The sequence below is a fragment of the Trichosurus vulpecula genome, chromosome 3 (assembly GCF_011100635.1).
Source record: "Trichosurus vulpecula isolate mTriVul1 chromosome 3, mTriVul1.pri, whole genome shotgun sequence".
Classification (NCBI taxonomy): domain Eukaryota; kingdom Metazoa; phylum Chordata; class Mammalia; order Diprotodontia; family Phalangeridae; genus Trichosurus; species Trichosurus vulpecula.
This window is the reverse complement of record NC_050575.1, coordinates 41,547,870-41,565,735: the sequence shown is the minus strand read 5'-3', so window position 1 is coordinate 41,565,735 and position 17,866 is coordinate 41,547,870. Positions and strand designations below refer to the sequence as shown.

General features: G+C 35.9%; 1 protein-coding gene across 2 annotated transcripts in view; it reads right to left on the bottom strand.

Annotated features, from left to right (window-relative positions):
- Positions 1-317: 317 nt before the first annotated feature.
- The window catches only part of LOC118843905, a 40,314-nt gene continuing 22,765 nt past the window's right edge, over positions 318-17,866 (bottom strand). Inside the window, exons 4-8 of one of the 2 annotated variants that reach the window (XM_036751690.1) lie at positions 13,524-13,645; positions 11,174-11,284; positions 5,092-5,198; positions 2,444-2,534; positions 318-679 (exon numbers count right to left, since the gene is read on the bottom strand). In XM_036751690.1, coding sequence (XP_036607585.1) covers positions 563-679; positions 2,444-2,534; positions 5,092-5,198; positions 11,174-11,284; positions 13,524-13,645 — 548 coding nt within the window. In that variant the 3' untranslated portion in view covers positions 318-562. The remainder of the gene's footprint in view (positions 680-2,443; positions 2,535-5,091; positions 5,199-11,173; positions 11,285-13,523; positions 13,646-17,866) is intronic. The other variant, XM_036751691.1, reaches the window with a different exon arrangement.

Below are 17,866 nucleotides of genomic sequence, written 5' to 3'. Positions count from 1 at the left end.
TCTCGATTTCATGTGTCATGGATCACACAATGATCTTATATAATACCAGTTTAAGAAACATACAAACTGAGTGCTGATTAGTGAGAATGAATCCTTTCAAAATCATAATTATATAAAATATGGTAACCAGTTCTCCAATCCAAAACAAATGAATCTGAAAAAATCTGAAGGTGACAATTTCACATGGTTCATTATTAATACCACTGATTGGGACTTAGCTGTATGAGGCACATTGTTGAAAAAGTTTTTTTTTTAATTAAAATTTAATAGGAACCATATAAGATATTTCAAAATAATGCAGTCTTAACACAGTTAAAGCTTTAATAAGGGATACTGGAGCTCAAATAAACTTAATCTGCACTCAGACTTTTGGGATACCCTGTTATGTTCTAGGTGTTACAAAATTGTGGAACTTGAGTTTAGAATGGTCATTTTTTCACATTTTAACTTTGTCTATAGAATTTGCTGCTAAAGAGATCAGGTTAAAAGAAGTCAAAGTGAAAATAAATATTTTAATTAAGGTATCACATATATTAAATAAAACAGTAAGTCAATCTTAATTCTAAAGGATCTTGTACAAATGAATTTGTTCAAGTGATTCTCTATCGATGTCTTTTTCTGTATATACATCATAGTTCAACTGTACTTCTTCAACCCACTGATTTAGAGGTATAGCCACCTGAAAAAAAACAAGGACGAATCTGTGTAAGTAAAAATTGTGAGGTAAAAATCTTGTTCCTAGGAATTTTAAGAACTTATAATAACAGAGAATTGAGAAGAACATATCACGTTATAAATTAGAATCAGATTTTACATACATTAATATCTTGAATGAGCTTAGGTACTTACCTTGATTAAAGTATTTGTTAGAAATGAGTTTAAATTAAGATAATTTTTAGAACTATCATGAGATCAGAACAAAGAAAAAATGAAACACCTAGAATAAAAAACCAAAAAACCCATGTGCATTAAATTAAATTTGAATGGTTTAAATATGTATGTGTGACAAAGCTTAGGAGTCATCTGCCCTAGGAGGGAAGTTCCCAAGTTGTTAGCATTCTCAAACTTGAAAATATTCTTTGTTACTTATTTGTGTACATATGGTGTACCCTTAATATATATCCTAATAAGCTCCTTGACTGCAGGAATTATTTTGGTTTTTTGTCCTTGTAGTGACAGCTTATAGTCTTGCACATGGTAGGAACTAAAAACATTCTTTTCGAATTGAACTGTTTAACTAGCAAAGAAACAGAGTTGTGTATAGTTTGTTTTGCTAATCATCTCTAACTGGGGGCTGGGGAGTGCGGTGTTGTGTGACCACACAGGTTTAGGGACTTCTGATGGAAATCATTATTTTCCTATGTGATAGGACCACTAAATGACTTTTTATTTTAACCTGACACTTTGATTTCATCTACATCAGGAGTTCACGTTAAGGAACTCTCTCTACCACTGAAGATCTCTATCTTCTCTGAAATTTATAGTCTTAAAAGAGTTTTCTGAGGCACTGAGATGTTAAGTGATTTGCCCAGGGCCATCAGCCAGCTCTATCCAATACATACCCAGAGGTGTCAAACTCAAATAGAACAGATCTCTGTGAGCCAATGTGACTTAGAAAACCACATATGAGCATTATCTATAATGTATTATATTTTTGTTTTGGTAAACATTTCCCAGTTACATTTTAATCTGGTTCTGGTTTTGTTCCTTTGACACCTCTGCCCTACACCACACTGCTGCCAATTAATTTTGAATAAATAATAAATATGGACCATATAGCATAAAGAGATTATAGATTATAAAATGACCTAAGAGTTCAAATAGTTAATATGGCTTCAGTGTTTTCACTTCAATGTAAAAATTAGGTATTAAAAACTGGCAGTGAATATATATGGTGAAAGACATTGCTAAAGTAAATGATGATGATAGTTCTCTACATTAGGGTGCAAGAGTGCCTTTCATCTAAGGATCTCAAAAGTCTTCATAAATATTAATTGAACAATATATCATTATTATAGGTTGAATCTATTGTTAAATATCATTCTTGTTTTATACATAGTACAACTGAGGCAGAAAGAAATTAAATGGTTTATGTAAGATTTAAAAGTGGCTGTGTTAAAAGTAGGATTCAGGTGTCCAGTCTGCTTTAATTACATGTAATCCTGTACCTTCTGTGATACTATGCAAAATTATGATTTGTAGACATTCTAAATTTTTTATATCACTTACTACTGCTGTCAACTTTGAACTCTATCACTGAAAGCCTAAAAATCTAGGTGAAGTTTATGTTAAGGTTGGGATTCATATCAACCTCAAGGCAATGTTTTAACCACAAGATTACAGTGTTGTCACCATGTTCAGACTGAACGTAAATAGAATTTTGATATAATTATTATATAAAAAATGAGCAATTGGGATTTAAAAAACAAAAATGTTGACAAACCTGTAGATTTGAGAGAGATTCTTTAAGACTTGGGACTGTTACTAATAATGTTCCTTTTTTCCTCACATTATGGCTGATATATTCCCAGGCTCTGAAATAAATTAAAAAATTTTTTTTCTATAAAAAGGTCATTAGGTTAGTGATCACTGGAAAATGATATTACAACACAAAGTAAAAATACAGACCAAGACTTTCAAACTACTTTATAAGTCCACTGTAGACCTTATATTCTTTCAAAAAGAAATACATAAATTTTTGCTTTATTATTGTATTACTTGCTTTATTATGCACGTTTTCTATTGGGACAGTGGGTCAATAAACATTTTTAAAGGATCTTCTAAGTCCTAGACATTGTGTTAAGTGCTAGGGATACAAATAGTGGCAAAATATAGTCCCTGTTCTCAGGGAACTCACAGTCTAATGGAGACAACATGCAAAAAACTATGCTATATACAGGACAAAAGGAAATAATCAACAGAAAGAAGGAACTAGAATTAAGATGGTTTGGGAAAAGCTTCCTACAGAAGGTAGAATTTTAAGTAAGACTTGAAGGAAGCCTGAGAAGCTAGGAAGCAGAGATAAGGAAGAATATTCCAGGAATGGGGGAAAGCCAATGAAAACTTGAAAGGTTTGGAGGGGGAGCAAGTTATGAAGGACTCTGAAAGCCAGCATTTTGCTTTTCTGACTTTTGTAGCTTAACTCTTCACAAAGGCCACCTATAGCAAATACCTCTACTTCTCTCCTCTCGCTCTCTTAACCCCTTACAATTGGGCTTCTGACCTTATCATTCCATTAATACTGTTCTCTCCAAAGTTACTAATGTTCTCTTAGTTGCCAAATTCTAAAACAGCCTTTTCTCAATCCTCATTCTCCTTGGCCTCTTGGCAGCCTGATACCGCTGTTCATTCTCTCCTCCTTGATACTCTCTTCTCTCTAGGTTTTCAGCACACCATTCTCTCTCCTGGTTCTCCTCCCATCTACCTAACCGCTCCTCTGTCTGGATCCTCATCCAGATCAGACCCTCTAACTATAGGTGTCCCTCAGGGTTCTGTCCTAACTCCTCTTCTCTTCTCCCTCTACCACTTCACTTGTTGATCTTATCAGCTCTCATGGATTTAATTATCATCTCTCTGCTGATGATTCTCAAACTACTTATTCCACCCTAATTTCTCTGCTGACCTCCAATTTCACATCTCCAAATGCCTTTCAGACCTCTCCAACTGGATGCCAAGTAGATATCCTGAACTCAACATTCCCCAAACAGAACTCAGTATTTTTCACCCTAAACACTCCCTCTCCCCCCGCCTCTCCTATTTTCTCTATTGCTGTAAGGGTCAACACCATTTTCCCAGTTCCTCAGGTTTGAAATCTAGGCATTATCTTGGATTCTTCACCATCTCTTCACCATCTCACACCCCCTATGCCTGCTGCTTTCACCTTTGCAACATCTCCTGAATGTGACCCCTTCTCTCATCTGAAACTTCCACCAATTTAGCGCAGGCCTTAATCGCCTTGCCACTAGACTATTGCAATAGCATGGGGTGGGCCTGCCTTCCTCAAATCCCTCCCCACTCCAATCTATCCTCCAGTTAGCCCCCTATTCAATAAACTAAAGGGGCTTCCTATAGCCTCCAGTGGCAAATACAAAACGTTCTATTTGGCATTCAAAGCCCTCCAAAACCCATTCTCCTCCTACCACTCCACTCTTTTTACATCTTACTCCTACACATGTACTCTTTGATCCAGTGACTGGCTCCCCTGGCTGTTCCACATACAAGACACTTTATCTCTTAGCTCTGAGCATTTTCTCTGGCTTTCCCCCATGTCTAGAATGTTCTCCCTCCTTTGCTGACTACTGACATTCCTGGTTTCCTTTAAGTTCCAACTGAAATCCCACCTTCCATAAGAAGTCTTCCCCAACATCTCTTAATTCCAGTGCCTTCTCTCTGTTAATTATCTCTTTTTTATCCTGTATATAGTCTGCTTTATATATATTTGTTTTTATGTTTTCTCCCCCATTAGATTATGAGCCACTTGAAAGCAGAAATAGTCTTTTGCCTCTTTTTTTATCCCCAATGCCTGATGGGCACACCTGAAATTTCCAGTTGTCTGCTACTACAGAGCTGTTATAAATATTTTAGAACATGTAGGCTCTTTTTCTTTTTCCCTAGTCATCTTTAGAGACAGACTTTGTAGTAGTAGTAGTGCTGGGTCAAAGGGTATAGGCAGTTTATAACTCCTTGGACATAATTCCAGATTGCTCTCCAAAATGGTTGGATCAGTTCACAGTTCCACAAACAGTGAATTAGTGTCCCAATTTTTCCACATCTCCTCTAACATTTGACACTTTCCCCTTCAATCATTTTAGCCAATCTGATAAGTGTAAAATGATTATCTTAAGGTTGTTTTAATTTTCATTTCACTAATCAATAAAGATTTAAAGTATTTTTCATATGACTATAAATTGTTTTGATTTCTTCTTGTTTTTATGTAACACATTATTCTATTAATATAGACATATTCATAATTCAAGTTATCTTTAAAAAAAAGTAATAGGCCAAGAGAAATGTAGAATGTAGATATTTTGTAAACTGGAAACTAAATATACTGTGAGAACAAACTGATTTTTTTTTAAATATATAGCATACCTGGCCTGTTCTGATCTGTCCAGAAAATATTCAAAGACGTTATTCATTATAACAACATCAGCATTTTGAAGAAGTGAGGCTTGAGTACATATATTTGCATGATGCACCTGAAGATGAGAATGAGTTCATGTAAGAAACAAAAAGCCAGTCAACTATATCACACACAAAATAGTAACTGGAACAGCAACAGGCATTTGTTTGATGGATTGAGGGAAGTGGGCAGTATGTTAACCGCATCAAATGGAAATGCATAGCAACTTTAATATAAATGGGAAGACTAAATGTATAGAAGCTAAAGTATCAACTTAACAGGTGAAAATTTGACAAACCAACTTATTTCATCTGCATATACGTAACACAAGTCAATCAATTTTTATGACTTTTGTTAATAGTATTCATTCAACACATTACAAAAGAGGAAATAATTAGGAGTAAAGGAATGCATGCTTGGCAAAAAAAGATAGGCTAGTCACATCACAAGAGTGAGGTTTAACAGATGGTCTGCATTCTACACCAGTATCACACATAATGTGAAAAAGATCTAGAAGACCTCCAGCATGGCTTCCCTGGGGAGAATTATGGTATGATATGGAAATAGTCCCATTGATGGGCAGGATGGGTTATAATTTGCATTAATGGATAAAGTATCTATATTAATGAGATCACAGATCTATTGACCACTTCTTTCAATGATGTTAAATGACTAAGCATAATGGAATTTCACATCCTAAAAAAAATCAAAATTGTGGGTCACTTAAAAGACTGTCTCATGATCGGCACAAATAAATTGCACCATGATATCAAAATTGTACTGAGACAAAATGGCTCAGACAAGATCAACAAAAAGATCTATGACTAGAAAGTAAAGTGGACCTGTTAGGATAAAGACAAGAGGAATAGCAGAAGAACAGCTCACTTAGTGCCCTCCTTTTGTTAAGAAACAGAGGAAGGATCACACTGAATGGACACCCTGTGAAGGATTTATGGAAGGACTGGACAAGAGATACCTAAAATGAGGAGCAGATCGGCTGAAATCTGCACCTCTATAGAGAATGCTCAGAATCAATCTATCAACAAGTATTTATTAAATATTGCCTAAGAGGTGCCAGGTTACAGTGCTAGATAGTGAAGTACGTAAATATTAAGTATTCCAACATTCTCAAGATATGAAAATGATTTAGCCATTTACTTTGTCATTTTTAATCATGTCCTTTCCAAGCTTGAATAAATGAAAAGGCATTCATTAAGCACTTACTATATGTCCTTTCTATTCCAATTCTGTTACTGCCAGACATGTTATTTATAATTTTTCTAAAGTTCTATTCAGGTCCTTAACTTCTTTCTTGTTTCTCTTTTGGTAAGATCTGTCTAGATTTGAAAGGGTATACATTAAGGTCCTTCCCACCCCCACTATTATAGTTTTACTATTCCTCATTCTAATTTGATTTTTCTTTTAAATATTTAGATGCTATTACATATATGTTAAGTACTGATATTATCCACAGTGCCTTTGAGCATAATGTAATTTTCCTATTCATCTCCTATCTATCTCTACTGTAGCCTTAACCGAAACCAGGATTGCTACTCCTACTTTTTTGAGGTCAGCTGAAGCCCCATATTTTAAGTTTATTTGAATCAAGGTGGCATGGGACTTGGAGTGAGGAAAACCTGAGGTCAAATTTGGCCTTAGACACTTACTAGCTGTGTGACCCTGGGCAAATCAGAGGTTAACTTCTGTCTGCTTCAGTTTCCTTAAATATGAAATGGGGATAATAACAAATATCTACCTCCCTGGGTTGTTGATTCAAATGAGATAACATGCGCAAAGTACTTTATAAATCTTAAAGTGCTATATAAACGCTACCTATACTTATCTATCTACTATTATTAACAATATATTATTGAACTGTTTTAAGATCTACTTTATTTTTTTCATTTTATACTTAAGTTTACTACACAGTTTAAGTTTATTCAGTTATGATTAATTGTGTATTTCCTCTATCTTGTACTCTCGTAATTTTAACTTCCTTTGTTCCTACCCATCTCTTTACAAACAGAAAGGTCATAGAAGGGAGGGATTTGCCTGAAACTTTGATTCTATAAATGAAACAATTTGTTTTACCTCAGTCATAGTTCTTCTCTTTCCCTGACTCCATCCCTGAAATCAGGTTTTTATTCTTCCTTTAGTCAACTCTTCATGTTCCTCACTCCAACATTTGAGTTTGAGACTATGGCCTTACCTCTCTATGGTCTTCTCGGTCTCCTCTATTCCTCCTATTTCCCTTGAGTTTAAGCCATTCCTATGCTGAAATTTCTGGATATAAATTTGTTCAATTTTTTTTTCAGTTCAGATGAAAATGAGCTTCATGGGATACATATTCCCCCTACTCCTTCCTCCATGATTATAAACCTTTATCTAAAGCACCTCTATAATGCAACAGTAACTTCCTTCTATGTCTTCATCCTTTCTTTCCCAGTACATATAATCCCACATGCTTCCCATTTGCTTTATCCTGAGACTGTTAATGCAGAACAAAACCATCCACAGAACTTCTATCATTTTAACCATCCTTTTTGACTCTTCAAAAGTTGTTAGTTTTAAGAAGCCATTTCTTTCTTAAGGAAGGAAATATGCATTTATTAAACATGTACTGTATACCAGACACTGTGCTAAATGTTTTATAAATACAATCTCATTTAACCCCAAGATAGGGGCTGTTATTATCTCCACTTTACATTAGAAGAAACTGAGGCACACAGGGGTTTCCTTGGAGTTTTGTAGAGTTGCTATTTTCCTTGGGATTTACCCCTGGGCATCTTTCAAACTAAGGCGTTTCCTTGGGTTTCCTTATCTTATATCCACCTTAGTAACTAAGCTAAGTGATCTACATTTGGGTTAAGTTTCACAACCAAATTATGTGAGCAGAACCTGTTCTGGTCTTGAGTATAGTGAGTCAGACCAGGCCCTTCCTTCAAGGAACCCCCTGTTCCACTGCTGGGATCCCTCTTGCCGCTGGACTGGAGGACCAACCCTTACTGCAGGGTTTGCTTAGGGTCTTTCCCACAAGCTATCGGGCTCAGGAACTATTCGTGCACTAGGATCCCATCAAAGGGTTAAGGGAATGCTTTGGCTGGATTTTGCTTAGGCCCTTTCTCTGGCAACTGGGCTCTGGCCATTAGTCTTCATGCTAAACCTACCCAGAAAGTCCTAAGGGTGTTGTTCTCTTTGGCTGACCTCCTACAACTTTGTACAAGCCTGTATTCCTGGGTTTATCACACAATGGGGTAGTATATTCATTTGCTTCCAAAATTTCTTGTCTAATTTGCTCCACTGATCTATTTTTCTATTTTTTAAGCAGTGCCCTATTACCTTCCATAGAAATAGTCCTTTTTAACTAGTAACCGTCACATTTATATACAAAATACCTTTCCTTTTTTATGTGTATATTTTACTATCAAAGTGAAAAGAAGTTATTGCCATAATATCCTAAATCGCAAGACTTAAGTAGCACAATTCACATTTTAAAAACAGCTCTTACCAAGCCGGCAGCGGTTCATGCAGGCTGACAACTATAGATGGCTAAGGGGAAAAGTAGGCAGAAGGAAAAAAAAAACATATACACACATATGTGTATATGTATATCCTCTAATATTCTCTATACAACCTCTAATAAAACTCTAATTCTCTAATAAAAACTGGGCAAGAAAAAATACAGGGGGAAATTTGGTTAACAAATTAAAAATACTTTCACATCTAGTTTCACTTTATTTTTTGACAATGATTTTATTGATATGGGGAAATCCCTGATGAGGAGACTCCCTTACCAATGTAGATAAGTAAGTGGTCTGCAATTTTTAGTTGGGTTATGTACAGTTAGTCTATATTAGAGGTAGAACTTGAATCCAGATCTTCCTGACTCTTGAGGTAAGCTCTCTATCCTCTACACCAAACTGCTTATATCTGGTGTCATAGGCACCATGGATTACAGAAAGATTTAGGGCTGGAAGGGACCTTAGATGTCATCTATTCTAACCATCTCATTTTCCAACTAAGAAATCAGGCCAAGAGGCCTTTCCCCTAGAGTGACTTTCCCAAGGTAACACAGGCAAACCCAAGAATTTGAACTAAGTCCTCTGACTCTGAGTTTAGGATTCTTTTCACTGCATCCTACTGCCTAAAACAATATTAGATAGTAATCTAACACAAAAAATTTCATAAAAAGCTTTTATATCCTTAGATTATTTTTTTTAACTCTAAGATTCAGAAGATGCCATGGCACTACATAGCAACTAAAAAAACATTTTAAGAAAGAATATCTGAATTTAAAGAAAAAACATTTTTGTCCTTTGAGTTTATTTTATATTTTGATCATGGATTTTTTGAGCACAATTCCAATTAAATATTTCCCAAATTGTGTCTTAAAATAATGCTATACCATTTATATTTTATTAAGTTATACGGCTATAATAAATACTTCCTATATTAGGGTTTAGAACAAATATATGGCTTCTGGTATCACCACTCAACTGAAACTGTTCTCTCTTAACTGTCGTATCTAATGCCTTCTCTTTAATCCTCATCCTTCTGGGCCTCTCTGCAGCATTTGATAGTGCTGACTGCATTCTCTGGATATTCTCTCTGCATTTTCTAGACACTGCTCTCTTCTTGGTTCTCCTACCTGTTTGGCATTTGTCTTAACTGTAAATAGAACTCTGGGATCCTATCCTGGGCCTCTTCATCAGTTCTCTATCCTCTCTTTCAGTGACCTCATTAGTTCCTATACATTTAATTATCAGTTTTATGATGAAGGCTCCCAAACCCAACTTCTCTCCTGAGCTCCATTCCCACATTTCCAATTGCCAATTCATTTCAAACTGGACACCCCGTAGATCCCTCAAGCTAAACATGTTTAAAACACAATTTACTGCCTTTCTCCCCTAAAATCATCCCTTTGCCAAACTTTCTTATTACTGTCAAGGGCAAAACCATCCTTCTAATTAATCACTTAGAATTGAAACCTCAGAGTCCTAAGTGACTTCTCACTTTCACTTGTCAAGACTTGTCCAGGCTTCTACCACAGCATCTTTCTCATCATCCATGTTCACCTCTACACCTACACAATAACTTAGTAACTCAATAACCTAATTGGTCTCCTCACCTCAAGTCTATTCTTTTTCCAATCCATCCTCCACAAAGCTGCCAAAAGACGCTCTTAAAGTATCTGTGGATCTAGTACTTCCCTACTTGATATACTCCAGGGGCTCACTAATATCTCTTTGTTGTTGCTGTATATTAATTACATATACGTGTAGGTACTATATATATACATATATACACACACAGACACATATATATTTAGAAATAAAACTATTAGGATATACAAATGCCTGTTTGGCATTTAAAGATCTTCACAAATTGGTTCCAACCTACCTTTCCACTTTTATTATATACTACATTTGATGGCAGTTAGATGGTAGTTAGATAGAGCCATGGGCCTGGAGAAAAAAGACCTCAGTTCAAATCCGACACTCAATAGCTGTGTGACTATGGGCAAGTAATTAAAACTCTGCCTGCCTCAGTTTCCTCAACTACAAGATAAAAGCAGTACCTATCTCCTAGGGTTGATGTAAGGATCAAATGAATATTTGTAAAGAACTCAGCACAGAGCCTGGCATATAGTAATTATCTTATGAATCTTTGTTCCCTTCCCTTTCCCCCATTCCACGTCTTCTTTGGTTCTGCCAAAGGGCTTTCTTTCTGTTCCATTTACTTGGCTATCAATCTCTTATTTCTCTACCTCTGCACAGACTATCATTGCTCATGCTGAGAGTGTACTCTTTTCCTCTGTTTCTCAGAATCCTTAGTCTCCTTCAAAGCTCAGCTCAAGAGGAATTCAGTTGATGGTGCCCCTTCCCCATCAAAATATCTTGTATTTTCATCTTTATATACACTTAATTTAAATATTTTTATTCAAATTATGTGTATATGGCTGTGTCCTCCTACAGAATGTTAAGATCCTTGAGGGCAGAGACTCTTTCAGAGATTAATAAATGTTTACTAACTAAAAATAACAATGAGTACCTTTATCCTATCAGTAAACTTGTATTTGGCAATGATCATTTCTTGCAGCTGGCAAAAGTCTTGATTCATTTCCACTCCATGTAGCTGCAATGCTGAACTATAAAGATAACCCTAAAATAAAAGGAAATGTAATAATTATAATAGATTAACTTTTCCCAGCTTCAGAAGAAAGGAAGACATTATCTTTTTAAAGAAAAAGGAAAATTTACCTAAAATAAGGAAAAACATGATGAATAAAGCCTAGAAAACTTTGATTAAACATATAGATCACCCTAAATGTCAAATAATAAAAGCAAATTTATACTTTACTTTATTATGATTTTGAAGTGACTTTTCTTTGCCAAGATTTACCATCCTAATTATATTTAATTATATAACTATTAAGAAAAGGTACCATGGCAGAGTAATTAGGGAGTTGGACCCAGAGCCAGAAAATCTGGGTTCAAGTCCTGCCTCTGACCCATATTACGTGATCCTTTGGAAATCCCTTAAATTTCTGGTACCTTACATAATGCTAAGCCTAGAAAAGATGCTTACCTTCATTTGTAAAAGGAATGGCCCTACCTAGGAGTTCCTTATACCAATGAAATCACAGGTCCAGTCCTTATTCCCATTCCAACTATTATATTAGTTTTCTATTAATCAAACTGAGCACACGCTAACTGTAGGGGAAGGTGACTGAGTAGAGTAGTGAGTGACTTAGACAATTAAGCCTAAGATTTGGCAATTTATTCACATCAGTCACAAAGCAGACTAAATAAGGATAATTAATGACTATATGTTTTAATCTATCCATTAAATATCTACTTTTTTTTTTTTGCCAAGAAAACCCGATGAACAGTAGGTCCACAAGATCATGAAAGTCAGACACAACTGAACAACAAAATGACCTAGAAATCTATGTGAGGAAAAAGGGAATTTATTGCCATTAACTAATCTCTATAATAATAAATAAGTCTGAGATAGTAGAGAGAGGGCTAGAATTGGAGTTGGGAAAAACTAGGTTCAAATCTCACACCTGGGATTTACTAGCTATGATCTCAGAAAGACCTCTCTGTGTCTCAAATAACTCCCTAGATTTTATTCACTAAAGTGGAAGTTCCCAACCTGTAGTAAGGTAATCCCAAGAATTACAAGAAGCTTTGTCAAGAAGGCATAGGGAATACAAATATCTATATTACCCTACCAAAATATTCCAAAAATGGTAGCGTTAGTGAAAAAGTTTTGTGGATTGGAAAAAGAATAATGAGAACATAGGCGCAGGGAGGAAAAAGGAAGCTGTACCTAAAAAACTTGAGACACTTTAAAAGAAATAATTGCTACTGACCTAAACCAAATAATAGCTAGCATTTATATAGTGCTTTACAAATATCTCATTTTATCCTTACAACTCTGGAAGGTAGGTACTAGTACTAATGTCCATTTACAGATGTTCATCATCCCATAAACACCTCCCATCAAAAAACAAAAATCCACAAACCTCAAACCATTATTTTTGAGATGCTATTATTTTCTCTTGAAGCTTTCACTGTATGTTAACAGGGAGAAACTTTACCATTAAAAATAAACCCAACATTAAAAAGTAAACTTTTATGACTTGTAGCAGATAATGATTCCTCTAAAAACATTTGAATAAACGGATACATATGAATCTACTGCTTCTTCTGTTCATATGTTTAAACAAGTCTGCTCATGAGAATCAGAAGCTTCATTTCAATTATCCGGCAAAACTTTTTAAATTGTACTATAAGTAATGAATAAAAAAATTATGTTAAAGAAATATTTAAGAAATCAAGTGTAACCAAAAGCTTTACAAACAAACCTCTTAAATCAAAGCTTTTTTGATCAATAAAAATTAGCACAAGTAAGAAAAAAAGAAGTCGGCACAGAAGTTAATCTACAAAAGACTAGCTATGTGGTATGTTATATTTAATGTTTTTATGCCATCAATACTTTTATAATTTGTAGGAATAAATGATACTTTCTATCTGTGTGACCTGGGACAAGTTACTTAACTTCACTAGGCCTGAGTTTCCTCACTGTAAAACAAGGGTGTTAAGACTACATGGTCTCTGAGGTGCCATGGATCCTTCTCAAGATCCATGATTCTATGAGAGATTATAAGAATTGGTCTTAAGAAGAGGGAACTCAATATTACTATAGAACATATTAGAACTCACCTATCTGCAACATCTTTGATATGTCACAACCTGGGTGGCTCAATCTGGTGTATTGTTAGTCTAAGAAATTAAATTTATCTATCTCCTTGGATGACTGCAGGCAAAGTCAGCTGTTAGCATAAAAAAATGCACATTACAAACATTGAAGAAGTTCCTGCACTAGACTTTACCGCAAAAAGTACTGGGCCAAGCCTGGAACCAACATCAACCAAGACCTTTCCAGACAGATCCGGGAGCACGTGCTGATAGATGAACTTCAGTTCCAAAGGGGAGAAGGAATGAGAAATAAACCCTGAAGGATCAGAACAGAATAAAATCAAAAGTTTTGCATTACTGCAAAGTATCTGCTCAGATACAAGAAGACACTGAATGAACAGTTCTTTTACTTATATTTAGTATTTCTTAATCTGTTAAGTACCTACAAGTGAAGATTAATAAGAAAAAAATCAGGCTAATTTCTCACGTTACTTCCAGCCGCAAACATTTGTTGGAGAAGGGATAGTATTAACAATAATAGCTGGCATCTCTATAGCACCAGAAGGCTCATGAAGTGCATTAATTACATTGTCTCACTTATTCCTCACCACAGTCCAGGGAGGGATTATTGTTCTTTTCCATTTTACAGATGAGGAAACTAAGGCTTACAAATTGTCTATGGTCACACAATTAAGTGTAGAAGGCAGGAATTCAGGTTCCTCCCGACCTCAAATCCAGCCTCAGGCACTTACTAGCTGTGTGACCTGAGGCAAGTCATTTAACTTTTGTTTTCTCTACTGTAGTAGCATCTATCTTCCAGGACTGTTGTGAGGATCAGATGAGATGAGCACTCCACAAATGTCGGCTATTATTAGTAGTGGTCGTAGTGGTAGCACACCTTTTCTGAAAACGCCAAGTAAGCACCTCTGAGCTCATCCTGATCCTCTCCAAATATACATATTTTCTGAATGTGACTCTCAATACTGAAATTCTAACAAGATAGCAAAATGTCTGGACATTTTCGTTCACCATTCTGGAGTGCTCTAATTACTACTCGAGTCTTGGGAGAAGAAAGCATTTTTGGATTTTTTCAAAACAGTTCAATGGAAAGACATGGATGGTGAATTAGAATTCAGGAAGTAGAAGTAAACTGGGTTCAAAATCTTGGCCTTGCCCCCTCCCCTCTCACCCTTAAATTCTCTGGGCCTCAGCTCCCCTTCCTGTAAAATAAGGGGACTGAACTGGATGACTTCTCAGTTTTCTTCCAGCTCTAAAGCTACGGTTCTCCATGATCTAACTAAGAATATTCAATTTGGTAAAAATCAATGGCATTTTGCAAACAACGGAGGGAAATATAAATTCATTTTCTGATCCTAGTCAAGAACTTTAGTATAATCTTATTCCCATTTAGCACTTCAAAGTAATGAACAACTTAATATAACACACTTAACATCATTTCCCCTTATATAATAATGAGATACTAAAAAGTAATTAAAGGTTTGCCCTTCTTTAAGAACACTCAATATAAAAATGTGAATTTACAAAACAGAGAAATGAAGGTGGTGATGATATACATTACAAAAAGATTATCGGACGTATAAAGAAATTTATAAAGTAACAGTTAACCCACCATATAATAGTTCTTGTTTACAGATAATTAATTTGACAGAAAAGAATAGTACTAATAGCCAATATTGGGAACTATCAATCAACCATGCCACAAACATTTATTAAGCTTCAATATGTGGCTTGGCACCGAGGATACAAATAATTAAACAATCCCTGCTTGAGATAAGAGGGCGGCTAGGTAGCACAGTGTATAGGGCACTGCTAATCTTCCTGAGTTCAAATCCAGCCTCAGATACTTACTGCTGTGTGACCCTGGGCAAGTCATTTAACCTGTTTGCCTCAGTTCCCTCATCTGTAAAATGAGCTGCAGAAGGAAATGGCAAACCACTCTAGTATCATTGCCAAGAAAACCCTAAATGGAGTCATGGAGTCAGACAAGCCTGAAAAACGACTGAACAACAACTACTTTCAAATGGGAGGGACACCGTATGAAGCTTAATCAATTAGACAATAATAATGTTATTTCTAAAATTCTAATAAGTCAATTTAAATTTGATTTCTAGGGAAAAAAAAGCTAAAATAAACAGTATTTTGCAGGGATAACTCTATTATAAAAAATTAAAGAAACCTATTATCATTGTTAATGTAATATATATCAATGACTCAGGCGCTATCAGTGAGCTGAACAAAGCTGAAGCCCTATGTACTTCTACTTACTACGTATGAAACATAGCTTTAATATACCAGTACTTAATATATAACAACTTTGTGTATTTAATTATACTGCAATAAAAAGTTTCATTTTAAAAACAATTTTTCTGTTTCCTTTCTTTTTAAAAAAAAAATCCTATTTTACCTTCATACTTAATTCTCCTCCCTCATCCTCTTCTCTGCTCCATTGAGGTAAGAAAAACAAAATCTTTTATAAATATATACAGTCATGAAAAACAAATGGGCTCATTAGCTATGTCCAGAAAAAAAGAAATTATGTTTCAGCCTACATAGTCTACATTCTGAATCTATCAGCTCTCTATCTGGAAATGAATAGCATGTTTTATTATGAGTCCTTTGGAATTCTGGTTGGTTACTGTATTGCTCAGAGTTCCTAAGTCTTTCAGAGTTGATAATCCTTATAGTTTTTTCACTGTTTCCAAACTGATGAGAACCCCCTCAGTTTTCATTTTTTTTCCCACTACAAAAAGAGCCTCTACCTTTGTTGTCCATTTGGGTCCATTTTTCTGATACTCAGATCTCTTTGAGGTACAGACCAAATAGTAGTATTATTAGGTAAAAGGATATATGTATACACAGTTTAATAGTTTTTTTTGGACATAGTTCCAAATTGCTTTTCAGAATGGTTATACCAGTTCACAGTTCCATCGACAGTGTTTTAATGTCCCCTTTTTTCCACTGCCCCCGTACATGTCATTTTTCTTTTTGGTCAACTTTGCCAATTGGATTTGTATGAGGTGGTACTTCAGCTATTTTATTTTGTATTTCTCCACTTATTAGTGAGCTAGCACATTTTTCCACATGGCTACTGACAACTCAGATTTCTTCCTCTAACTTGAAACCTTAGTTCACTTATCAAATGCAGAAGGGCTTTTTTTCCTCTGCTTCTCTTTTAATTTTTAGTTGCACTGCTTTTGTGTAAAAACTTTTTATTTTGATGTAAACAAAACTGTACATTTTACCTCCTGGGAATCTATTATTTCATTTAGTAATTAACTCTTCCCTTATCCCTAGACCTTACTGGTAATTTCTTCCATGCTCCTCTCTTCTCCTCTCCCCCTCCCCCCGACATGGGGTACCATGCCCATACCTGAGGGTGCTCTGCCCAAAGGAAGGTAAATTTTGAGGGCTGAAACCTACTGTGGGGTTTACTGGGTAGATTTCTTCCTTAAAGACTATGACTTAAACCCAATGCACTGTGGCTCTCATTGATTGGCCAACAACAGTACTCTGCCCAAGCACTACTTAATGGTTATATTTTTGGGGCCCAAATGGCTCAGAGTGAAGGCAAATAGTAATTGTTTCTCTTTTGCCAGCAACCCTGAGGGTCTTCCTCTTCCAGTTTGATTTTTTGTTTTTTGGATTAAAGGCGCCATCCCCTGACTCACTTCTTCAACAGCCGTAATCACTGAATGGCACTGCCATTGTGAAAACTTGGGAAGACCTTAGTTTAAAAAGGCCAAGGTCTCCCACTGCATCCTGAGCCATCTCCAGTTTTCTTGATCTATATCTGGCCACTGGACACAGATGGCTCTGGAAGAGAAAAAGAGGTTGGTGACTTTGTACAGCCCTCCCTCACTCAAATTCAATTCAACTGCAAGTCATGGCATCATCTTCCTGATGCCATTGTCCTCTTCAAGAACAAAGGCCCCTACTCCCCAGCACAAGAAGCACGAGATAGTGTTCCCTGGGCCCCAGAAGCAGAGATCAACTTTAAAAGCCAGGAAAAAGGCAAATACCATGAGCAAGAGGCAACAAAGAAATACAAAGAGCATAGATTCTTATTATGCAGACAGGGAACATCAAAACACAAGTTCAGAAGAGGATGGCATTGTCACTATACCCACATCTGAAACCTCAAAGGGGAATATGAACTGGTCTCAAGTCCAAAAAGCCTTCTTGGAAGAGCTCAAGAAGGATTTTAAAAGTGTAATGGCAAGCAAAGTGGGACTTTTCACTGTTTTTTCTTTCGGAGTGCTTCTTAGCACTAAGGGAATCAAATGCTTTTGATTGAGCCTTGCCTTTATTTGTAGGAGGAGGTCCACATCCTTTTGTTAACTAGGTGTGAAGGCACAGGCCCACACCCTTTTGCTGATTAGGGCCTTCAGGCCCTAAGAAGGGTATATATACTCTGAGATTAGCATTTTGTTTGGGGCTCACTCACTAGAAGAGTGTTGTGCGATTTGACCAGATGAGACTCTGGGTAGCAGTTGGAGCCCCCCACTCCTGCTTTAAA